We start from the raw sequence: 25,881 nt of genomic DNA on the forward strand, positions 1-25,881 counted from the left end.
TGGCTGGCATCAATTATACTCTCCTATGTTGGTGACTAAGGTTAGATTAGGCATTCTGTTGTTTAGTGTCCGTCCACATATCCAGTGGCCACCCTGTCTGGATGTGAAGAGGTGTTCTCAGTTGCTCCAGGCTGATTGTGCTGGGTGACTTCAACATTCATGCCTGCTCCCCTTCCTGGCTAGCCCAAGATTTTATATGGTCTTTGACTTCCTGGGCTTCTCTCAAATCGTGACAGGCCCAATGTATGAAAAAGACCAAACCTTTTCCGCTAAGCCTATGAAGAAAAGTCTTACTTCAGGGTTAGATATTCAGCCTGAACCACCATCTGACCACTGTCTATGAAAGGGAAAGGTGACCATGGCCCCAACACCCACCTCATTAAAAAAAATCCATCTACAAAGGCTCATAGATTGTTCTGGATTCAAAAAAGCACTGGGGTTATTAGGTAGTTGATGACCTCTACATGAATGTAGCTAAAAATCATGCTTCTTTGTTGCTCCTCCTGGGTCTGTCTGCAGCTTTTGTCACAGTGGACCATACCAACCTATTGGAACATTTGAGGCAGAGGTAGATATTATGGGATGTGTGGTGAACTCATTTAAATCATTCCTCAAAGGGTTGCCATTGGAGATGAGATATATTTAATTCATGAATCGTCTTGCAGAGTTATACCATGTGCAATATCCATATTAGACAGCAAGTCCTGCACTGAGCAAGTTACATTAATCAGTACTGGAGGTGATTATTACGTGGACAAATGTAGCCAAGTCGGAGAAGAACAGATACAGTTGCCTGACCTAGAAAAGATAGGAAAATGCCAGTCGGGTCTCATTTGTGACCTGGGTCTCTATTGAAAGGGAGACATCCAGAATCACACCTTGAAAGGGACAACTGAGAGAGGAGAAATCTCTCTACTTCCTTTCATGTGACTGTTTGGTTGGGAAATCAGCCTGCTCTTGGCTCTGGAGGGGATGATCGGGAGTGCTCCAAGTGCTCAAAAACTTCTAGAAGTCTTCTGGTCAGTTTTCCATAGCCAGCCTTTGCCTGTGCAGTTATCATGTGGGACTGCACTACAGACAAAATGATGATATTATACTTTCAAATTAATTGTCAGATTAATTTGATTTTTACCACCTCAACTTAGCAATGTTACTATCCACATAATAACTGGCAAAATAAGGCTATTCACCATTCATTTTAGCATTTAAATGCATATCTGCACAATATCTAGAAAAGTAAGGAATGACAGGAAAAACTGAACTGCCACCCATAGGTAATCATTGTTTTCTAGCAATTATACGTGACCTAGACCCTTGGTGGCGAACCTTTGGCACTCCAGATGTTATGGGTTCTGATTCCCACCTCAGCCCCCTGCCAGCATGGCCAGTGTACACTGGCAGAGGCTGATATGAATCCCTGCATTCCTGTCAGGAAGTCGCTTTGATGCAATGGGCAGTAGAGGGTTGTTTTCAGATCTATTGTGGCATTTTGAGTGATCCTAAATAACTGTTAAAATTCTGCCACTAAAAATCTGCTACTTATCCTTACATGTATAAAACAAAACAAATTTAAATTACAGGGAATAATTGCCATGGAATGTTATCAGGCACCTACCCCACTATACAGATCATGTCTATACATGGATAGAAATGTGCACATCTATACGAATTTCACCAAAACATGCATTTTCTACACTGAAAGTGGAACTTGCCTCTCTATTCTAATGGGCAAATCTGGGTCTGTGCTGCTGTTGTTTTGTACAGAAAAAGGAAATCAAATGACCTTCTGAAATACAAAAAAGGCATGTCCTTTTAAACATTTGACTACATAATCCATTTGTCTGAGAACAGGGCCCCATGAATATTTCACAAAGGTCAAATTTTTCATTTGGCTTACAGAACACTTATAAACTAGGAGTCCTAACTGCAACTCCCAAGCACATAACAATGTCAAAGGTTACAGCATGTTTTTGTTTCACCCTGACTAAATTACTTGCAAATGTATTCAAAAACAATATGAGAAGATATTTTATTTTACTGAAAATATCGAGCTGCAGACGCCTGGAAGAAAAGCTGAGGTACATCAAGCATAAACGTGGGCAAAAATACATTGGTTTAGAAACCCATAAATCCTTATTTGAATCTGCCAACCTGAAAGCGAAGTAAAGCTTGAAAAAACTATTTTTCTTAAATGCTATGTCTGATTAAGCCATACTATTAAATGACAGCTGAACTTTAACATTAATATGATATTATTTAAATAACTGCATGACTTTTTTTAAGACTAAAAATGATGAATGATTTTTGGACAGCTCAATTGACATAAAGTAAGAACCCCCTTTAATAAGATTTGACAAAATGGAGACATATGCAGAATATTCGTTACAGCTCATGTCTCAGGGTTTTTCCTGGGGAGAATATGGGTTTGGCTGTAGAGTTTTTTATTATTATTATTTTGATTGTCCACAGGCGCTGAACCATCTCTTTCAATTGCCAGTTCCTTTCTCCATGGATTTTGAATTTAGCTTGTGTCATTTACATATTATTCTTAATCAGAAAATTTTGTCTGCTATGGTTCAGAGTCTGAATTGTGAGAAGTTTGTAAAAGAGAGGCAAGAGGTCCAGGTATCTTAGACTTTGTCAACTGAATAAACAAATAGGTTAAAAAAAACCTCAAGCTATTTTCTGGGAAGATTAAGGACTGGTGTATACATCTTAAATCACTTAATGTGCAGCTATTTCCATACAGCAAGTTGCTCATGTGCAGTGGTTACCATATGGGTCAGGCAATTTTTTCCCACAACATAGACTTTTCCACGATTTCTTTGTGTGCTTACAGAACTTCTGAGAAATCTGACTGATTCACATGGTGAGTAGAAACTAGTCTGCAATTTGGAGACACTTAAAATGGCCTCCACAGGATGGTTATAATATATTTGCTAGTCTTTACAAAGTTATAATATGATAAATAATAATAATTGTGCAATTATAGCCTCAAAGACTGGAAAAGGTTAAAGAGCACAGCTTCAATGTTTGTTTTAAAGAACATTTCTTCCTACATATTTCAAGATAAGGGTATTGAGCTTACTAGTTCTGAACCCACATTGTCATGTCAGAATAGGTCTAAAATCTGCTGTTTTTCCAATCCTCTTTGCTCTTAGTCTCCTGTTTCTACTACTTTATCTTATTCCTGCCTTGCCCCACTCCAGTTTGACCCAGCAGCCCCTGTTCAACTTCTAGTTTAGTTTAGGTACCAGATGCTTTCTTTCACATATTGTCTCCTTTTCCCATCACCAATACTTTCTTGGGTTTTCCAGAAGCATGTTTTGGATAAATTCATTTTTGACTTGTGTCCTGATCCTGTTCCTGACTACGTACATACACACATCCATATTCATGCCTTTCATGGTGGCAAAAAATGATGATATGATTTCTGACGGCAGTCTCAGAACCAAACATGATGTTTATTCAGCTTATCCCTCAACACAAGCTTCATAAGTAACAAGGAATATCAGTAATGACACCAAATATTCTTTTATGTAAGGTTTTCCACAAATTATACTTAAGTAAGGAACTGGGAGACATAGTTTGCAAATAAGAAACTCTGCTAAACATACAAGGAACTGGAAAGATTATCTATAAGTTCCCATATTTTTTATAATTTATAGGAGAAATATGTACAAAATATTATAAGGATCATTCTTTCCTGCATATTGAAGTCAAAGCATTTTGGGATCTCCATATGGCACAATGAAGGCCCATTTCTTTCCCTCACATCTGCTTAAAGTACATGGGCACATACAGACACTGTACCAGGATTATGGAATTTGGAAACCTCCCATATTTACTCCTGAACTTTTACTCCTGAACTACAGAAAGTAAGCTCAGAACTCATAATTCTTTAAGAAGCTAATGGGACAGAGATAGATAGGGAAATAATTATATACAGATCTTCAATTTCCTGTAGTCATGTAGCAACAGACCTCTCTTCTGTTCTATGAGCATCCTTATACAGGTAGATGGATACTTATACAGGTAGATGGATACTTCCTTCTATATGGAAGTGTTCTTTTGGAAACAACACAATCCAAATGATGCTTAAATTATTGTAAATTTTGCCTGATAGGATAGCCAAGGAAGTTAAACAACCGGTTAACATAATAGGTTTAATACCACATAGGACAGACCTAAAGCTAAGGTGCTGAAGAAAAGACTGAGAGAAAATTTAGACTATTTTAACTATTTTCAATGAATGTTGATTTCCAAATGCTAGAAAATCCTGACAAAAATCTGATTATTTACTACATTATGATATAAGTGAACAAAGAGAAAAAGAGAGATTAGAGTCCCTACCTGTCCCTTACCTTCGTAACATTCCAGTTAGGATCCTTGAACTCTTACCCAGGTTTGCATCTGTTTCTCTCAGCTGTGGAGATAAAGTTTCTTTTTAAAAAAATACCGCAAACCTATTATGTGAAGAAAACTTTGTTTTTGAGACAAACCAAAGAAAATCTTCCTCACTGCACAGAAGGCATAGTGGGAGGAAATGGCGCTCCCCCACCCTGCAATACCTGGCCAAGCGCCCCCACACGCCCCACTTATGGTGGTGGCTCTGGATGGCAGCTCAGGCATGCATTGTGGCGGCATGCAGGCTCCTGCCCTCCTTGTCAGCAGGGAGCCCAGAGAGGGCATCTCAGCCGGAGAGGGCAGGAGCCTAGAGTACACCCTTTGCAGGGAGGGGCTCCCGGCCACATGGTGGGGCTTGGCCTCAGCGCCGGTTGGCACAACCAATCAACACTGGTTGGGCGCCTGCCCTCGCAATCCCCCATTGGGGGAAAGGCCTCCCGGTCATGTGGCTAGGCCACGCGCCTGGGCCCGGCCTTCAGCGCCAGCACGATCCTCCAGAGGGGGAGAGGCCTCCTGGCCGCATGGCTGGGCCTGGCCTCAGGTGCTGGCATGACCTCCCAGCAGGGGAGAGGCCTCCCAGCCGTGCGGCTGTGCCTGGCCTTGGGTGCCAGTGAGCTGTGCCCAGACACAGGGAGAGCTGCAAGGCACTGGCCAGGTCGCTGCACTGTGCGGGTGTAGGGATTGCTTTAACCTGACCTGGAAGCGAACATTGAAAGCCCAGTGGGGAGCAAAATCAGCTTAGAACAACTTTCTCCCCTGCTCCATTTTATATTTATAACAACCATCCCATGAGAGAGATGACCCACAATCACTTAGCAAACTTCCACGGTCAAGCTGGGACCCCAGTTGAATTTCATATTTTGACACTTTAAAAATATGATTATTAAGTAGGCACAAGTGAAAAATTAGTTGCAACTGACAAAGGAAACATTTAGAACTGCATGCAACAGTACAGTTGACAAATCAGCGGTTATGTACTGATGTTTCAAAACTGTTGCTTCCATCAGCCACAGCTTGCAGGAAGGGTGCTTTGACTCCCTATAATAAACGCAGCTCCTCTTTGTTGGCTATTCTGTTTTTTCTTGGGCTGTGCTTGGCATAAACAATCCCTTGCACATGGTGCCATGTTGGCCAGTAGTGCTGCAGAATGGAGAAGATGGAGAAAAATTTTAAGGTTTCCATTTTGAAGATCTGAAGTTTAATCTCTGATATCTCCAATTGAAAGAGTGACAGGTCATAGTGGGTTGGGAAACATCCCTGCCTGAGAATATGGGTATAAATGCTGATATCAGGAAGTAGATGACATGGATACGATCTTGGATTATTTGGGTAAAAATATGTTTGATCTTTCTGGTGGGTCATCAAAGGCCCATAGTAAGCATTAGTCCAATGCAACATGATATCCTTTTTATAAAATTGTACACAGGTTCAAACATATTTTTTTTGATTTAAAACTGTTTATAAGATGGAGACAAATCTATAGATATCTCTTTGGGTTTGCAAAAAGAGAAGTATTGATAATTCCTTCCTTTTTCATCTATAATAAGTAATGAACCATTTTTGGTGTTAAATTTAAGGTAGAAAACTTACTCGTTCTCGAGCACGTTGAATCTTCTCTCTATCATGGCTGAGATTTTCCAACATTTCCTGACCAATCTGCTCTGCATTAACAAGTAAAAACACAAATAGTAAAACATGATAGCAAAATAGATAACAAAATGAAATGTAACAGATGTATTTAAAAATAGTGTAGGTTAATATTCTTAATAACTACGCTAAATGTAAAAACAGAAAGAATAACTAGAATAATCTTACATGCTGTGAATAATTTCATGAGGTCTTAAAAGAATGAAAGCATCACAAACAGACAAAACACCATTTTAAAATGCTGGGCAAGATGTTTAAAATGTGTACAGGGACAATTAACTTCCACCTTCTGATGACAATCTCTGAATATCTAGATTCCTCTGGAGCACAACCCTGCCAAGTGAAAGGAGCTACCTATATTTGTCTCTATATCTGCCTCTGCCTCCTGTGCACATGCATGGGCTCCTCTGGGTCCTGATCACTGACTGAAATACATCCTTTGGTAATACTATGGGCACATACCTCTGCACAATACCATGTGTGTGGAAATCAGTGCATGTAGAGGGGGAGCAGGTATTCGTGCGCTCACTCTATCTCCTACCTATGAACAATTGCTGGCTCTTGAGCATGTATGTAATACATTTCCTCCCCATTACCAGGAATGGTAGTGTGCTTGTTTAAACATTCCCTGTCATAGTGTAGGCTCTATACTCACAAGGTGGCAAACACACAGGGAGTGAGGCCAAGCCATTTGGATTGTCTCCCCCTATACAGATAGTGATTTTCATGCACATAGTACCATGTGTAGAGGGTTACTGACAGCCTACATCAGAAGTTTCCTGTTATCTTTGTTTTTAGCAATTGCCAGACAATAAAGTCTGAGCTGTTTTTTTTAACCCAGGAGTTTGAACCTAGGACTACTTAAGTAACACTTGGAATCTACTCAAAGGGACACAGCAGTGTGTTTCCGCATCTCGCATGCGTTCATCCATGGATTTCAATCACTTTTATGAAAGTAAAAAACATTTCCCTTTAAGGCTGCGCATAGTCTGTAAGCTACACAGGAAAGTTCAGTTTATAATTATATAGCAGTCACTCAAAGTATTATATAAATATTTTAAGGTTACGTAAAATAACTACCGGTATGTTCTCAGATATATTAGCATGGATCAATAGAATTACAGCAGTATCTCACCATTGCTGCTCTTTACTACTAGTTGTGCGCATAATGCCTTCTGGATATAAAAGATGATAAAACGAATTGTAGCTGTACAGGTGGCAATGTTAGTACAGAACTATTCAATGCGCTCTTATGCTGGTATATTTTTATTAGGAAAGGTATCAGACTAACTTGTGTACCAACAAGAGTTAATATCTGAAAACCTTTGTTTCCCTCTTCCACTGTCTTCTAGTAACAAAATTAAAACCAAAATTGAGACACAAGCTTAACTTTAACAACTACACCTTACTTTCCCTCCAAACAGGACCCAAAGAGGGGTCGCAGAGAATATTTTAACTATTTTTAACAGTATCAAGAGATAAAGTGATATAAAACACATAAATAAATACAACACTTCAATTGGTAAAAATACCCCAAAATTGCTTTTGTTAAGATAGTTTGTCAATTGGCATCTTCTAACAGTGAAGCTTATTTTCTAGCCATCAAGAAACAGCAACATCAATTGTAACTGAGGATAGAATGCTGTTGACTTTGACAAATAGTGTATTTTTCCCTCATTGCTGATGACTGAAGATATCAATAAATAAAGGAAAGAGACCATGTCAGCGGGAATATCACAAAATGAATTGTTGATATGACACTTACAATTCATACTTTCAGTCATAAATTTCATGTTTGCAGAAAACTCTAAGAATTGAAATGATCGTATTAACTCCAGGTATATAATATGAATAACTGGAGGGCGAAATAATGTTACATCCTTGAAATGGTCCTGGACTCTTTGTTGAAAGATGAAAAGCTACTACAAAGACCACTATTAGATTATTGACAGATGAAATAATCTCAGGGCTGTCAACATTATTTCTAGCTACAAGTTTTTCAAATACAAGATGTTTCAATGAAATCAGAGGCTGTTAAAACATTTTCAGTACATTTATATTTTCAGTTATATCAAAGGTCCCTAACCTTTTTTGAGCCTGTGGGCATCTTTGGAATTCTGACATAGGGTTGTGCATACAACCATAAAATTTCTGCCATGAGAGGTTGAACCAACCACAAAATATCAGGCAACAAGATTATGAGTAACTTTGGTTGCTACTGTTCACCATTTTGGGCAGCTCTGTTTAACAGGATGCTTTTAAAATGTGAACCAAAAAACAAGCAACAGGTGAGATGTAAAAGCACGATGCAAAGCAACAAGATCGGCCAAGACCCAATTACTTGCCCAACAACAAGGGAAAATGCATATTCTTATAATTTTTAAAGTGAAACTTTAGATAATCATCAGTTAAAGTGCATCGAAAATACATCAATGAAACTATTCATTCATCAGCTATAGTACATGAAGCATACATCAACAGGGATAATCCATTCATAAATATATAAGGTTCTACAATAGCGATAAGTGGGTAAGTATATGCGGGTAAGTTTAGTCCGAAGACGTAAATAAATATATGTACACATATACATACATACAAATATATTTATTGTAATATTTATTGTAATTTATTATGTATTTATATTATATTTAATTCAGATGTGTATTGATCATATGTACTTACAGCATTTTGTATATATCACAGGCAATACTGTATAATATTTCAAGAATTATAGACTGAGATCTGTTGGAATTATGAATGTTGTATAAGGACTGAAGAAGATTTACAGCTCGAAAACATATCCTCAGTGCGCAGGCGTTCTGCTGCCGATACAGCTACGAGCCACTTGCTTGCTACTGTTTTGCTGCCGATACAGCTACGTGCAAATTGTTTGCTATGTTTACTATATTGCTGTGTTTACTATATTGGAGTGTGATTTGCTTCTTTCTTACCTGTGATTCATTTATTGCGTGGTGTAGTCCTGAAGAATTTGAAGCAATAGCGGAACCTTTACATCTTCGGACTATACTTACCCCGCATAATTATCGCTATTGTAGAACCTTATATATTTATGAATGGAGTATCCCCGTTGATGTATACTTCATGTACTATAGCTGATGAATGAATTGTTTCATTGATGTATTTTCAACATTTTCCCTTGTTGTTGGGTGAGTAATTGGGTCTTGGCCAATCTTGTTGCTTTGCATCATGCTTTTAAAATGTTGCATACATACAAGTGAACATATTCTTGCAAACATACAAAATAAGTATGCATATTGTGCTAGCTATGAAACACTCATCTGACAGTATCTTTCAGAACTCCAATGGCCAATTTGAAAAGCTGTTGGGTAAAAGCCCCACTCGGTCCCATTCACTTTTTTAAAAAATTTGATGGGCACCAGGGAAGGTATGTGGAAATACCATGGTGCTCATGGGTGCCACACTGGGGATTCCAAAGCTATTACTGAATGGTATCATTTTGTTACCTATATAATGGCCGAGCAGCCAGCAACTAATTCTTAGAACCAATCGATAAAGTTCTTATGTCAACAAAATGTCCCCAAACATTGTGAAGTATTTACAGCTATTATGTATTGTTTTTCTTCTCATTCCCAAAATTGGCATGGAATTTTATCAGCCTAAGCTGTGTTTCCTCTTCTTACATCCACTTTTCATGTTAAGAAGTGCCAAATGTTTTGTATCTTACAATAAAATATTAAATAGTTGTCAAATCTTGTTTACCAGCAAGGTGTAGTGGTTAGGAACAGATAGACTCTAATTCGGAAAACTGGATTTGATTTCCCACTCCTAACATGAGTGATGGAGTCTTGTTTGGTGACCCAGATTTGTTTCCTCACTCTTACATCCCACCTGGGTGACCTTGGGATAGTCAGAGTTCTCTTTTAGTCTCACCAACCTCACAGGGTGTCTGTTGTGGGGAGAGGAAGGGAAAGGAGTTTGTAAGCCCTTTTGAGTCTCCTCACAGGAGAGAAAGAGGGCCTATAAATCCAAACTCTTCTTCTTCTTCTTCTTCTACTCAATGAAGAATAAATTAAACTTTCAAAAATATATTAATATAACTAAAGACTTTCACAGTACATTTCAAACCATACATATATGGATCATAACTGTTGTCTACTGGAGTCAGCTGTGTACCACTAGCCAGATAGCCTCACCCAAGGGCCAGAAAGGACTGCAGGCTATTATTTTGGCAACTAATAATGTAGAAGCTGTTTGAATTAGGGTACCAGGTCTAGATGGTGCTTCTGTAAATCTTATTTCTGCTCTTGTGGAACAAACAGAGGTGAGCCCACAGCAACTCAAGAGGCTGGAAAATACACTTGCAAGGCAGGGTTGGAGATATATTACCAGGATGCTGATGCTTTAGTCATGGAGAGAATCACACTAAAATAACAGAAGAAGACAACAAAAGCTGCAGTTCCCACTGAGATGGGGCTAGGGGAAACTGCCTTGTGGGAACGACATATATGCTAGTAAAGTTAAAAAATAAACCTCTAAAGTTATCTATTCATATTCTCACAATCCCATTGAAAGAAACTTTACTACTGAAGTTTACACATGCTCCTTGACAGCAATGATGCAATCTGGCAAATGAAATGGAATTCCAAGATGGCATCGTTAGAGCTGCCGGTGTCAGGAGCTTGTGAGTTCAAACTGTTTTAAATTGCTTTTAAACTGATAAAACCCTTTATTTGGATATTTTATCTGAGTTAAACTGCTGATATTTGAAGAAAGGCAATTATCTGGGAGTTGCCCATATCTGAGAGTTGACTTTGGAGGAATTTGTGTGTTTTTTCTCTTCTTGAAAATGCCAGCTGATTGCAAAGACTCTGTAATGACCTGCTAGTTGGCTTGTAAATAGTTAACGAGTTTGGCTCTTCCACGCCTAACTTAGGCTTTCTACGAAAACTATGACTAAAAGAATAGAACAAACTCACCTAATGCTGTGAGTAGCCAACCCAAACAAAAACAAAGTAAGTTAGACACCTTTGTATAATCCCAGAGCCCTCAGCTTGTTCTGGAGTTCCCCACTCAAAACAGATTCACTCCCCTAGTGAGAGTTGAGGAAGCTGGGTCCCTATCTGACTCAGAGCCAGAGGCATAGCAAGGGGGAAAAGTGCCTGGTGCACTGGTGCATCCTCCGCCCCATCCCGCCCTGCCATGTCCCCGGAACGCCCTTGCCACACCCCCACAGGGACGTGTGCCCGGTATGTCGTGCCCCCCCTTGGAGCTACGCCTCTGCTCCGAGCAGCTGGTTAATGTGGTTGGAACTGATGCCCTAGGCTCTTACTGTGACTTTAGGGGAAACATCTTGGAGGGAGGCATACCAGAGGATGTTTTACCCCCTCTGAAAATTTCCCCACAAGGCTGTTTGTAGGGCTTGCAGAGCAATGCCTGCTAACAGCAAGAACACTTCAGAATGTTGAAGGAAAAATGTACCAAGTGGTCAGCCAAATTAACAAACCTCTGGCAAAAGGCACTATTCCACCAGAAGAAAATACTAGGTCTCCCAGTCCTTGCAAAATAGTAAACAAACAAGTCCACTCTTGTTTAGTGGAAACAGGCACTGACTCTAACCAAAAGAATTTGAGCTTATTCTGGTTACCATCACAAATAGTCCTTGATGTATTCCCATATAAAGGACGGCTGCCTTGGAATTTCATTCAAAAAGCCAATTACAATCTGAAACAGATTTTTATAAAGATTTTTTAAAAGTCACCTTAGTTGAGATCCTCACAGCTTCAACTCATCATGCCAGGGTTTCACAGAGTTTCCCCCAAGCCTCTATGACAAATCTTTTAATGAAGGGAAAATTGTATTTGCAAACTTACAGGGCAGCCAGACTCCTTATGGGAACGTCAAGCCAGGACCGGATTACTCCGGTCCTGTACCATCTCCATTGGCTGCCCATTAGTTCCGGGTAATGTTCAAGGTCCTGGTCTTAGTCTTTAAGGCTATAAACGGCCTTGGGCCTGTATACTTCAGGGACCGCATCTCCCTATATCGCCCCATTAGGACCCTCCAATCTTCAGAGGAGTACCTATTAGTGGTCCCTGGCCCAAAACATGTCCAGCTGGCCTCTACAAGGGCCAGGTCCTTTATGGTCCTGGCCCCCCTCTGGTGAAACAGGCTCCCTAGAGAGACCAGGGCCCTGCGGGACTTATCGAACTTCTGCAGGGCCTACAAAATGGACCTGTTCTGCCAGGCATTTGGCCAGCTGGGCTGAGTGTGGTTACATCGTCCCGGTCTCTGGTGGGCTTGGGGTGGGGGTGGGATTTTATCACCATCTCAATTGCTTTGGATTTTACTCTGGTTTTTAGACCGTATACCGTGTTGATTTTAAATAATTTATATTTTATGTAATATATGTATTGTTGTGTTTTATCGTGTTGTAAGCCGCCCTGAGCCCTTTGGGGGAGGGCGGCCAATAAATCGAAAGTATAAACAAACAAACAAACAAACACATAAAATACACTAAACTCTGAGTGTTTATATATACACATACTCACATGCTAAACAAATGAGTATGACACTATGTTTTCTATCAGTCAGCAGCAAAAACACTTGGAATGAGAAAAATTGCTTGGAAGGAGAAAATATTGTGCATTCTTTAGTAGATCCTAAAGAAAAAGTATTTGAAATTCACAATGCAGCACTGTAACTTTATAAAAGAAGAGCAGAAGTAAATAAGCAAACCTTTTCTTTGATTCTACTGCTTCTAAAAATAATGGAAAAATATAATGGGGAGGGGGAATAAGGGCAAGGCAAAGAAAAATAACTTGCAACACACTTGAAACTTCAGTCCTAGAGATTGTTATTCTTCCCCACTTCCAGCCTTATCGATTTTTAAAGCTTTCATCAAGCTGCTAACATAAAACCCACACCCTTCTCGCTAACATTGTTTCCCCTCTTGTCTGTACCCCTCACCCATCCATCCCAGCTCCCTTGCTTACATCCTTATGACAACATTCACAGGAGGTGGAGGCTTTGATTCTACAAGTCCACTCACTCACAGATACAGCTATCCAATAGCAAAATCTCACCTGCCATTCACCATTCAAACTTGTTTTTCTTCTTTTGTGAAGAAAATTCCTCCCCCCAGGAAACTTCATGGTCATAAAATCAAACAAATAAGCCTCCTATCTACACCATTTGCAACCTCCAATTCCATTTATTCTGGATCCCCCTCCCTTTGCACTAGTGTGATATATACATTTAGGATTTTTCTGATCGTTATCAGAAAGTGATGTCCAGTGTTTATTAACAAGATACGAAGACCAAGGGGAGTATACAAGCTATCCCATGAAGGTACCACCAAACACCATTGCTTTCAATTCAAGATGCAATGGTTAGTCAATTGCATCACAGAATCAAAGACTACAAAGGAACACAGAAGTTCCAGTGACAAAACAGCATCAAACATTTTACCCCCCTCCAAACAGTAATGAAATCAACATTTTAATAACACCAAACTTTATTTTGTAATATTATAGCATCCGCTTCCTAGTCAAGGGCTTACTATTACGAATCCATTAATGATAAATAAGTCAGAAGATTAAAAATCTACTCAATTGCATGAGAATGGGGGGAGAAACACCAACATTTCTGAACATGGGATGAGAATATAACTCACAAACCTTACACAAGGCAGGTGATACCTCCTCCAATAATCTTTTTTTTTCAGACCCAAACTGAGCAATTGGTTGTGTTTTCTCCACAGCTTGCTGCCCCCTCTCCTCCCCTTTTCTGACTAAGGAGATCAGAACAACCCACAAGCGCAGTACACTGGAACTTTAAGCAGCATGGACTTCCTGAGAATGGTCTCTTCAGAACTGGATGATATTTCTTGGCCAGCAACCAAGGGCTAGGTATCAACAACATAGGGAGGAGAGAATTTTTAAAAATTTTAAAAAGGGAGGAGATATTTTTACCCAGACACTAACAAGGAAGTAATACTAATTTATTTTAAAAAGTTTATTTGCCTGCCTTTCTTCTAGTCAACTGGACACAAGGCAAGTAAAGAATAGCATTTGGTAAGGGGTGAAGTACTGGATTAAGACCAAGTTACTAAATTATTGTGAATTATACAGAAAGAGGAACGTGCACCTGCTGAAGTCTCAGACTTGATCTTTACTACCAGTCATATTCATCCTCCACACTGGCACGAAGAATCACTGTACTAGTTGCTGTCAGTTTCTGAAAGATGTAATGAAAAAATAAGGGCCAACAGCCTGAAGCTAGATACAGGAGTAAGAACCTCTACAATTTTACACTGTATGAAGCTGGTGTTGAAGGCTGAGTGCTGACAGAACAAGGATGAATAACCTTTTCTAACTGGAGAGGCTAAACACTTAAGATCTTGAAGAAACAGATTTGCGCCTTGAAAGTATGATTATATCTGGATCTATAGTTGTATGGTTGAATGAATTGTTTATTGCAGTAAAAAATCAGCACAAAAATGGATACAGAAACAGAAATGTTTCCATTCAAGGCAGATTCCGCACGGGCCAAAAACAGCGCCCCAGGGATGATAAAAACACCATCCCTGGGGTGCTGTTCACATGGCTGCCACCTTCAAAACGTGCTTCCCCCCTCCCCACTGGGGCGGAAATGCTGTTTTCCTGCCTTGCTCTTTGAGCAAGGAAACAGCATTTCCCTGATGGTGCCCTGCAAACGGCAACAGGTTGGAGGTGTAACCCCTGTGTCAGAATGGGATGACCCAGAAAGGGGTGGAGTCTGAAATGAAGTAGAATGCTGCAGAACTCATGAGGTTGGAGGAAGCGAGACTACCAGGCTGGGACCTTGATTGATTTTATTAAGCCCTTAACACCTTGTTTAAGGTAACTGCAATGTTGTGGGGAACTAGTGGGAAGGGAGTTTATTTTTTTGCTATATTGTGAAATGCTAGAATTTTATTGTTTAGGGTTTTTGTAGTATGTAAATGGTGAGGAGTTTTCCCTGGGAACCTTCATCATCTTGACGAGCCTCATTCACCTCAAGCCTTCAGAAGTCTTCCGGAAACCAACCACCAGCAAAGAAGAATTGGACTTGGCAATATCAGTAGACTGTAAATAAGGACTTGAAAAAGCAAACTTAACAGGACTGCAAAGTGTAAATGTTAAATGTTTTAAAAGTGTTATTTGTTAAGTAAAGTAAACTGTTTTGTTTAAATTTGGTTCTTTGCAACTCCTTCCAAGTACTGCCCCACAGAACCCACAAGCTGAGGTTACAGAGGCACCATTTTTTAGCAACCCCATTTTCCCCCATACTTACTTTCTCTCCCTGCGGAGTTCCACAATGCCCTTTGACCCGAAGGGGCCATGGCCCCTTTGGAGCCACTCGCACCTCAGCGTGCAAATAGCCCAAGGCTCCACTGGCATCATATATGCCAGTGGGAAGCTGCTGTAGTGGCCCGTGCAGAATCTGCCTAACTTTGACTTCTATGACAAGTATGGTCCTACCTTGAGAAGCAAAATCTGAACACAGGGATTCATGTTCTTATAATTTCCAGATTGTATTACTGTTTTATGCTGTTTGAGGGGCTAATTCTGAAAATGGTTTGGAAACCTCCACTAGTCCAAATTGCTATAGCAAGGCTGTTTTCTCTGTGCAAAGATTAGAATAATCATAGTGGCTATGTCTTATCAAAACTGCTTTTTGGTTCTAAATTATTCTAAAACTTTTAGTCCCTGAATTCTTGAAAGTGATAAAGTTAAGAGAACTTCATCTGACGATAAGGAAAGCACAGAAGTCAGATGATCTGTACAGAAACCTTAGGAGCCAATGTGTGTGTGTGTTATAGTCTACAATTATAATTTTATAGAAGGGTTATTTTCAATACTGATTTTAATTGTCATATATCATCTTCATCTGAAAATATTCCCAGGATGAGTTTGTTAGAGCAGGAAAATAAACAAGATGGTGACTAAATCACCACAGACAAATGAAATTTATGTACGGCAATCAGCTATCTTTAAGATAAAAAGCATTTATTTCCATTCAGACTACAGGAAAGATAAAAATAATGTGAACAGAAAGCAGGCAACTAGAAAGACAAGTCAAGGAGGAGGAGGAAGTACATTGGAGATATGATTCCCAGACACCATTTTTCTGGAAAGAAGAGCAAGTTTACCTTGTAGAGGAATAAGGCAAAGAAGGAAAACAAGGAAATTCAGATGTTTCCTGACATGCTTTTATGGCCACATGGGATCCTTTACAGATATGCTGTCTTTCAAATGTCTATCAATCATCTCTACTTTTTTCTTATATAATCCCTAATAAATTCCACTAAGTACACCTGGAGAAATTGCCGGATTTCACAAGATTTCTGAGTATCCAGAAGATCCCAGTACATCTGATTCTACTGGAGCATACTTCAACTTAGGACTCCATCCCATCCCTAAAAGAATCTGTGCTGGGTCAATTCCAAATTGACCATTCTTTAAGGACTTTCTATGTACCAGAAATTTAAGCACTGACCCATAATGTCCCATGAGACTTTAGAAAATTAAACCCAGATGTCCTGTGAGGAAGTAAAAACAGTGAGGAAGATAAGCAAGTATTTTGTGTGCAATTGATCCAACAGTCTTCTGAAGAGGTAAAGAATATACTTTCTGAAGTCACATTTTCATATCACATACAAAATATAAAAGACAGTACATTTCCTGGTGCACTGATGTAGATTTCTAAATGAAGCTGTTGGACTTGAGACTAATAAAAATAAACAAAGACAATATTAATAATTGATGCAACAAAGTAGCAACAACACTAATATTTAGCCAATGCAAAAATAGACGCATTGAAAATAATACTTAAAGAAAATATGCCAAAGTTTTCTAAAGACCATATATAAACAGGTTAACTGCTCAGAAACCTAGGAGCTGGCTTCAATGCCACTCATTCTTTGAATATGAATTAGCACTGGGTAATCACAGCATATTTATGAGGCCTTTTGCCTGGTCCTCCTCTCCTGTGAATGCTGTATTATTCATTGCATGTGCCCTGACCTCAGCTCGCTCCTGTTCTGACAAATCATACTTGATTAAGACAAATCTTTATTAGTTAGCTAGTCAACTTCCCCATTTATCATTTGCAAATCCCATTCTCCTTTTCAGATACAGTAGAAGTGACTGAGACTATTTTTCTCCTGTATAAAAACAAAATGCTTGTTACAGCCAATAAGCGCAAACAGAAGCCCAGGAATTGGTAATAGATGATAAAACATCAATTTAATGGGTATAAATTACAAACACTGCAAAGTCAACACAACAGCATGTTTCTGTTGGCCTGAGAAAAATGATAATTAGCCAATCCTTTTACTAGCTTCAATTTCCTCCCACCACAATGAACTCTTGCTTGAAAACAAAACACCACATATAAAAAATGTATTGCAAAGTTGGAGACACAGTTCTAAGGTTAAAAAAAGAGAACAGGAGAAAACAAAATGCAGAAAAAAGCTGGGTAAAGAGATTGCTTAAGGTTCTTGGCAAAGAAGTGGAAACATAAAAGGGTGAAAATGAATTCAAAATTATTCATGAGCCTCTACCACCCTATGATAATGTATTATTTCTTCCTAAAAATAGTATTTTTCTTTAAAGACAATTCAACAAATACTGTTTGTTTATTTAAGAAGCACTGAAATAGGGGGAAAAGGTCCTCTAGTGATCAAGGTTTCATATTTAGATTGGATCTTAGAAAACTATTGTCCTTATGACTCTTATTCCCTGTAGCTGACTCTTGAACTGGTGAGTACTTATAGCAGCAATATCAGCCCAGCAGCTTAACTGTGAGATATTTGTGGGATCAAATAGTCTCATTGCCTATAACATTTCCAAAAGAACAAACCTCACTTGTGCTACAATGATTTCAATAAGCAGCTTCTTCATGGGGAGACTCCTTGCAGTAAAGTATATTATTTCCTTTGAAGTTATTTCATACTATATCCCAACAGTAGAATAGTCTCCTCAAGATTGAGTAACTGATGACATCCCCTGCCCCACCATATGTAGCTGATCTACAAGAACTTTTGTGGAAGTCTAATTGAGGCAGCAACCCAAGTAAGATAAGAATCTTAGTTCAAGATCATCTACTGCTTATAGCTATGAGGAATAGGATGCAACATTACAGCAATACCAATAGAAACAAATTCAGGATGGCCCCTTCCGCACACGCAAAATAATGCGTTTTCAAACCACTTTCACAACTGTTTGTGGATTTTGCCATTCTGCACAGCTTCAAAGAGCACTGAAAGCAGTTTGAAAGTGCATTATTCTGCATGTGCGGAATGAGCCTACGTCATCAAGAGCCATCCTGCTGGCAAAATAATGCAGCATATAAATTTGGAAATAAACACATGGCTGTCTAATGACACTAGGGCTTTTATACTTTGTTGTTTTACTGAAGTGAATTTGGGCAAGCTAATTTTGGTGATTCCTGTCTATTTTACTAAATACAGATGATATGCTTCTATCTCAGTCAAATCACATAAAGCATCTTTACACAAAGCTTTACAAAATCTGCTAGCAGACTTTAAGTCTTTTTTAACATGTAGTTGCTAATCAGCTAATGATAGGAGGTCCAGGATGTTTCCTCTTGTCTACACTGATGCTGTATACAAAGTAGTGCTACTGCTGATGCTTACTTATAATATTATTTCAAGTCTTGATATGGTAGCCTCAGGCTCAGCCACGTTTGCAATGGAAACCAGTTATAGTTATATCAACAATGGCATTATTAAAACACACCAAAATGCCAGTTGTGGGGAAATGGCACTTCACCCTAGAAGTTTGTGAAAGATTTTACATCTGTGTATGGTGAATATTAAACTCTGGGGATGTTCAGGGGCTAAACTAAAAATACCCTGGCCTAATTAGGTTGTTTTTTCCCTTTCAAAATCCTTCTGCAAAGGGATGTATGGTGGTATCAATTAATATATTAATGGAGCTAACAAGGAAAAACAACAGATTTGATTCTGGGGACTTGGATAAACCCCATAATTTCACTGGAAATAGCAGGTACTTTCTAGGTTTTTCTGAGCTGGCTATTTCCCAAAAGTCCTCCAACTATGGCTTTTTCCTAGTATATTTAGGGCAAACTAAATAATAGACATTAGTGCATGTAAAAATACTGACAGGCTTGTGTAATTCAAAAGCAGTTTCTGGAAGGGTGAAATTCTGAGCAAAGAAGTGAGTCCCCATGCAAGTCCACACATCCACTGAAGCATCGGCCTAAAATTCCACTCTGATCAATGTACAAACACTTCAATGTTATGATGTCTTATTGCTTCTTGAATGTCACTACCAAGTTTGAAATCTGATGAATTAAAGCTGACTTTGGAGAGCTGTATAGATTATTAATGTAAATCTATTTGTTTATTGTCCATAATTAACTGCTGCACATATCACAGAAAGTAGTTAAAGACTAGAGCAGGGAAGCGCTACTCCCTAATCACAACTATCTCTCCCAGATTTGTTGGTATCTTTCAAGTGTATTGCCTGTTACCTGAGACTCTCTCCTTAAATCCTGGTTTCGTGTACTTTTTTTAGAAAGAATAAAGCTGAACTTCTCAGTATACTTAACTAAGCACAGAATTCCAATTGAGGCATTTGAGTGGTACAGATAGAATAACCTACACAGCCAATTTTCAGTTTTACCTTTCTACTAATCATCTGCATACTAATCATCTAAGACAATTCAATAGTAAGAGGTACCATCAAAAAAAAGGAACAAATCTCTCAACCTGGCTGTGCTTCACAAAAAAGGAAAATATTTTGTTGTATGTTTTATCTGTTAGAAAACTTGTACATTAGATATTCATCAACACCCAATGTTACATTATAGTGAACAATAGAGTCTAAAGAAATAAAATCAATGCTCTTTCATTTTTTCCAGTTTTAAAAATCCTATCATACTCTTTGTCCATCACGTAATTTTATAATTATGCAAGTACACCATACATCAGGAAATCATTGCACTTTGACATATTAATATAAGGCCCAGTTTACGCATATATATTTTTGCTGCGAATGTTCAAAATGTGTTAAACTGATGTCAGCGTCTGAGTAATTTCACAGTTTTAAAACAGTTAGAAATGTAATGACTACACTGCACTTGATTAAAGCATTTACAGCTCTAATCAAAACCTGACAGCAAGATCAAAGATGTTAACTTAAAACTCTCTTCTAATTATGTTTAAAATGCCACACCTCAGGCCTGTCTCTCTCTTCTTTTTCAAACCAAATTCTGCTTAAGAAAGATCTAACACTTCTTAACAGTTCATTATCCAATAAAACTATTCAAAGCTTAAAAGCAATCTACACAATTAGTCAGGACCTCAGGGAGTCTACCGGTAGTCTTTATTACAGGCCTTCATATTAAAACACCTTAATTATATTTGTCAAATGGATTTCATTAAAACCCATCGTCACTTTAATTTTCATATTTTGACAGCACTGGCATAAGTATTATTACCACCTGCCATGCAACGAACTACAACAAAATTATCAAATTCCTTCAAATATAATGGATTTTTTTCTTTTTCTCCACTTGAACACAGATTTCTTTCATTGACAGAACAAATGGTAAAAATTAAGAAAAGCTCAAAAACATGATGTTTAAACAACAGCATAGTCTCTAACACTACCTCTAGCATGTATATATAGGAAGTGGAATCACTCTTGATTGCTAAAAACATTTTTTTACAATGGTGAGGCATATATTCTGAACCACTTCAAGCCATGACATCAAACAGAATTCACAGCTATTTAATCAAATGACAACTATCAGGACTTGAAAGGAAATGACATTCTAACTTGTATTTCATGAAGCTGCCACTTCAGCAACTAATATGATTTCTGTGGGTAGATCCTGTAACCATGACTTGTATTTGCCATGACCAAAATCCAGGGAAGTCATGTTGCTGCAAATCATTGCTGGCATAAAAATATCAGAGATTTTTGAAGTGGAAAACAGTGAATGAAAATGAAATATTTTTGCCAAACTGCATTGGCATTTTGCTACAGTGGAATGGGAAACATAAACATTTTGAATAATAACTAGGAGGCTAATGGGAACATACTACTTGTTTTCCAAATTAAAGATAATAGTAAGAAATAAAATGCAGAAGAGTATGTATATAATTGTTAAAAAACTCTGACCAAATACAATTTTGGTGCATTGCTACAGTATTTCATATAGCTTCATTATGGATCAGATTGATCTACAATAGACTACAGCTGGCATAATAATAGTTACCCAACTAGAATACAATTAAATTTAAAGAAAGAAATAAAGAGATTTCTGTCGTCTGTCGAACATACTTTACTGCTCAAGAGTGATGATCTCTTTATATAATGAATATTTAAAATCTCATTATATAATCCAGGCCTAATGGCACTAGGAGCCACTCTGGGCTTGGCTGTGTTGGAATCTGGAACTGCTCTGAGCCCTGACATGGCAGTACCAGTGTCCTGGCTCTGAAGGAAGCTGCAGAGGTGCATCTGAGTGTTAGATAGCTGTGCTAGGCTCCATGACAAGATGAGTGGGAGGGATTGGAAGGGAGTCATACTGGCCCTCAGAGATTAGGGGTGATGAGACTCCCCCTCCCCAGAGTCTCACAGGCTGTCACATTATGTGAAATGCTAAAACAGAATGTAAAAAAGTAGAAGAGAATGCAACAAAGAACAAGAAAAAATATAATAAGCATTTAGTAGACTACAGTCTTGTTGCTATTATATATAAGCATCCTCCTGAACCATTCCATTATACTACAGTCCTAATCTCTCTATAAAAACGTTGCCCTGCATGATTCTATTTTACAAAGTCTGCAGAATGATAGAATTGTGGGAGCCTTTGTGGCCTCCTCAACAAGGTGGGGGCTCAACAAAGAATTCAAGTGTATGGGCACTTGTTGATCTTATCCATTGGAATGGTTGAAGCTTCAGAAGGCTTTACTCAGATTAACTGTCTTCAGTGGCGTAGCACCCAGGGGGCGTCGTGTCCTGGACGTGCACCGGAGCAGGGGCGTGGCATGGCATTCCAGGGTGAGTGGGGGTGTGGCAGGTGCGCAGGACGCACACATGTCCTGGGGGTAGTTCCCCATCACTACAGCTCTGTCCTGAAGAGATAGGAGTCCAAGGCCATGCTGGCCTTTATAGGTGATAACTGGTACCTTGACTTGAACCTGGTAACTGAATCTTAGATTGTTTTCTAAGATCTGGCAACATAGTATAATCACTGCAGAGCCCACCAAAAACCAGTTTGAAACAACCACCCTCGTGTTGAAAAGTCCACAAGCTGTTGTTGCCAGAGCTAGCCAGGAATATCCAACCAAACTGTAGAAACCAAGTTAATAACCCGTTAGATTACAGCAGTAATCTAAAAAACATAATTTCATCAATACACTGAGAACAGTACCATGTGCAAAACTAAGAACACTACCACATTTTAAGCAATAAACCTGTTTAGTGGATATATACTGCTTAGTATTTGTGTACACACACACTCAAAAACAATTCCTACAATGAACATGTAAGGAACGAACAACTCATATTATGTGCCAACTTAAGTTCACCTAATTATCTTTAAATACATGATCAATATTACGAATCAGAAGTCCCATTTGAACCACAGAGGTCGATTCCTCACTGGCGGAATCATTCTGGGATAGCCCCTGCAGGTGTTCTGGGACAACAAAGAACTCCCCACAGCTCCTGTCTCAAACTCATGTCTGTTCCCTGTGAAATCCCTTCTTCCCAGTGCTTTTTAGAAACCACCAGGAAGGTACACCTTTTTCTGATGTTCTCTGGTAAACACAGGATGAACCCGGTATCATGGGGAATCCTAACCCACCATGAGTTTCCTGTTCAGCCCATCAGCCAATCACAAGTGTCTTGGACATGCACAGAACGGGAGATTCACGACGGGCAGAAACGTGGCTTTTTTTAAAAAAAAATTCTTGCATATGAAGCCACAGCCATGCAATCAATGAGCCCACATTTATGCACTAGCTATGTAGAGCACTGCTTTGTAATGATGTAGCTACGTAGCTGTTACGTTAAAAAAGAGAAACGCCCGTTCACGTTCCCGCCATAAGGCAAAAGTCAATCAGGAACGAGGAGCAAAAGAGGCACCGAGGTGATCCCCGCCTCTGATTACGGTTCTAACACAAGACCTCGGCTGCCGTGAGGAGTAACAGACCTGGATCAACAAGTTACTGTAATTTATGGTCCCAGTTCAATCACAGAATGATTCCACCCATGGGAAATCCACCAGAGATGCACTTTTGGATTCCAGCTAGGTGTTTAGATTTCCTGCCCTGGTCATGATTTACACTAGAGACTGCACAGAGTGAGAAAATATATTTAAAAAATCCTTGCCACCCTCTCCTACTCTAGTCTGGGAATGCAAAATTAATTGTGTCTTCCTCCTGGTGTATCCTGACCTACAGATACCTTTGGGTGGGTGGGGGGCTTTGAAAGGATGATTCAGGGTCCACATTATCAAAATACAGGTGGACACTTACTGAAATAATTATTGCAATGGATCAAGACCAATACTGGATATTTCCAGGATTCCTGCAGCCATATCCAAATCAAAGCAAACATAAACCCTATCAGAAAAGGAAATCATGCTTTTAAAATTCTGGCATTAACTCTTTTATTTGGGTCTCTGTAATCGTACCTCATACTTTAACTGCTCACAATCCCTAGTCTGAATTTTTAAAATTATCTAAGATTAATTTGTTTTGTTTTTGGATTCATGACAAGAATTTATTCCAAGAATATTTCTTAGATCTAGACACTATGAGCTATCTGAAAGGCTCTACTATGCTGGGTGTTTAAAAATACATGCAATGAAATGATGATGATGATAATAATAAGCAAATAATAATAAGCTGCAAGAGGGCTCACGAGTTTCATATGAAACTGTGATAAGGTGTCATGAGAAACACAAATTACTCATAGTTGCCTTATTAACACAGCATAGGTGGAGTACCACATTCATTCTATAATTGTGTTGCTGTCATATTTTTGCCTTTTCAAGAACAAAAAGTATATCCCCTGGAAGCTCATCACAAGGAATAAATCCTGTTGTCACTAGTGAATAATTTATTAAATAAGTATTATTACTAATAATTATAGAAAACCAGATTGTTTGCTCTATCTGAAAGGTTCCATCCCAGGGAGAAGACAGGAAAAACAAAACAAACACACAGAATCAGACCAGCACATTGCTGATATCTATTCCATACCGTCAGAATTGTATCCAGTATAAATCAGGGTCTAGAAAAGCCCTGCTGACACTATTGAAACAGAGAGAACATAAACATTCATGAATGCTGCTTTCAATATGCAGTGTATTGTAGGTCTTAGTGGTAGGTTTGGAGCTTGATGGGGTACCCTGCTCTCATCAGCTACTATAGCAATGCAAGCAGCAGTTAATCACCATTGTGTTTCTTGGACTACATACACAGTGCTTTACAGGAGTTGCACCAAAAGAAGACATGTCTCTAACCCAAGGGTCTTTATAAATCTAATTATTTGAGCTGCTATGGTTAGGCGGATTTCGCATTTGTCCTTTCAGCGGCTTCCCACCGGCATATATGATTCCGGTAAAAACCCAGGGCCGTTTGCACACTGACGTGTGAGCGGCCCCAGAGCAACCACGGCCCGCAAAGGTACCTCCACACAGAGGTGCCTCCATTTTCTTTCACCACACTTACCTTCTCTCCCTGCAGAGCTCCACAGGGACAGGGAGGCACGTAGACTGCGCACCAGGTGCAGTTTGGCCCAGCTACGCCTTTGATGCCAACAATTACTTGTCATTTATTGATGGCAATGCTGTCATACTATACTATACAACAGATGCTGCTAGGAACCATTTACAGTTCTATGAGAAAAGGGCAAAGTAATTGAAATTTCTATCAATTCTTCTTTCCTTGGAAGTTAATTAAAAGAATCTTTCACTGTGATCATATTGATTAAGTATGTGCTCAATAGTTTTCCTGCCCACAGAGTATTCCTGGTTTGAAGATCAGATTCAGCATTCCGGATACAGAAAGATCACTATGAACAAAACAGAATGTTAAGGTCCACAATTAATTGATATTTACTGCAATCCAGAACTAGATTTTTGGGCAAATATTTTCAATGAAGATAAATGATGCGTGGGGAAGTGAATATTACAGAGTTTCTATTTTAGTTTTTAAACAATCAAAGAACATTCAACAATTCTTTTAAAAAGTCATAATATTTAGTTCACAAAATTGGAGGTTTTTTTGAAAAATCCCATCCTGCTTCAGACAAGGAATTCAAATCAGGCTATGAAGAGCACAAGAATTACACATCTAGGCTATATGTCTGAATAACAGAAAGACAATAAAATTTAGGGCTAACAGTATTTTAGGACAAATAATCCTGGATACACTGAGATGTTGCAAATGGATGGAAACCATAGCAACTTTTATACAGATTTCCAGCAGTGCACTTAATACTACCGTGGAGTACAATTATGTGCATGTGAATGTGTTCAGGTCCATGTTGCTTCTAGAAAAATCCACAAGCCACTCAACCCACATGGTTGTGTTCTAATATTGCCAACCTCCTGGTTAGGCCTGGAGATGTCCTGGAATTATAACTGATCTCCAGAGACAGGGGAAATGGTTGCTTTGGACAGTAGACTCTATGAGCCCCATCTGGGGGAGGGGATAAATCCAGTAGTGGAACTGGTATGAGCTTCCGCTGGTGGAAATGCCCTCCCTGGGGCACTTACCCCGGCATAGAGGTAAAACCTGTCACTGGGACATGG

The 25,881-nt window shown here is 39.0% G+C and overlaps 1 protein-coding gene and 1 long non-coding RNA gene across 5 annotated transcripts in view; one reads left to right on the forward strand and one right to left on the reverse strand.

Annotated features, from left to right (window-relative positions):
- Positions 1–25,881, reverse strand: part of VTI1A (vesicle transport through interaction with t-SNAREs 1A) — a 312,235-nt gene that overhangs the window by 100,473 nt on the left and 185,881 nt on the right. For 2 of the 4 annotated variants that reach the window (XM_048505584.1, XM_048505583.1), the window contains 2 exons: positions 5,998–6,068; positions 4,365–4,426 (listed from right to left, as the gene is read on the reverse strand). In XM_048505584.1, the coding sequence (XP_048361541.1) occupies positions 4,365–4,426; positions 5,998–6,068 (133 nt within the window). Of the gene's footprint in view, positions 1–4,353; positions 4,427–5,997; positions 6,069–25,881 lie in introns of all 4 variants that reach the window. The other 2 variants (XM_048505587.1, XM_048505585.1) reach the window with 1 other exon arrangement.
- On the forward strand, positions 14,868–15,089 carry LOC125437719. The gene is made up of 2 exons (XR_007245259.1): positions 14,868–14,915; positions 14,999–15,089. It is a non-coding gene; the product is annotated as an uncharacterized LOC125437719 (long non-coding RNA).

This window comes from Sphaerodactylus townsendi, linkage group LG08 (genome assembly GCF_021028975.2).
Source record: "Sphaerodactylus townsendi isolate TG3544 linkage group LG08, MPM_Stown_v2.3, whole genome shotgun sequence".
Lineage (NCBI taxonomy): Eukaryota > Metazoa > Chordata > Lepidosauria > Squamata > Sphaerodactylidae > Sphaerodactylus > Sphaerodactylus townsendi.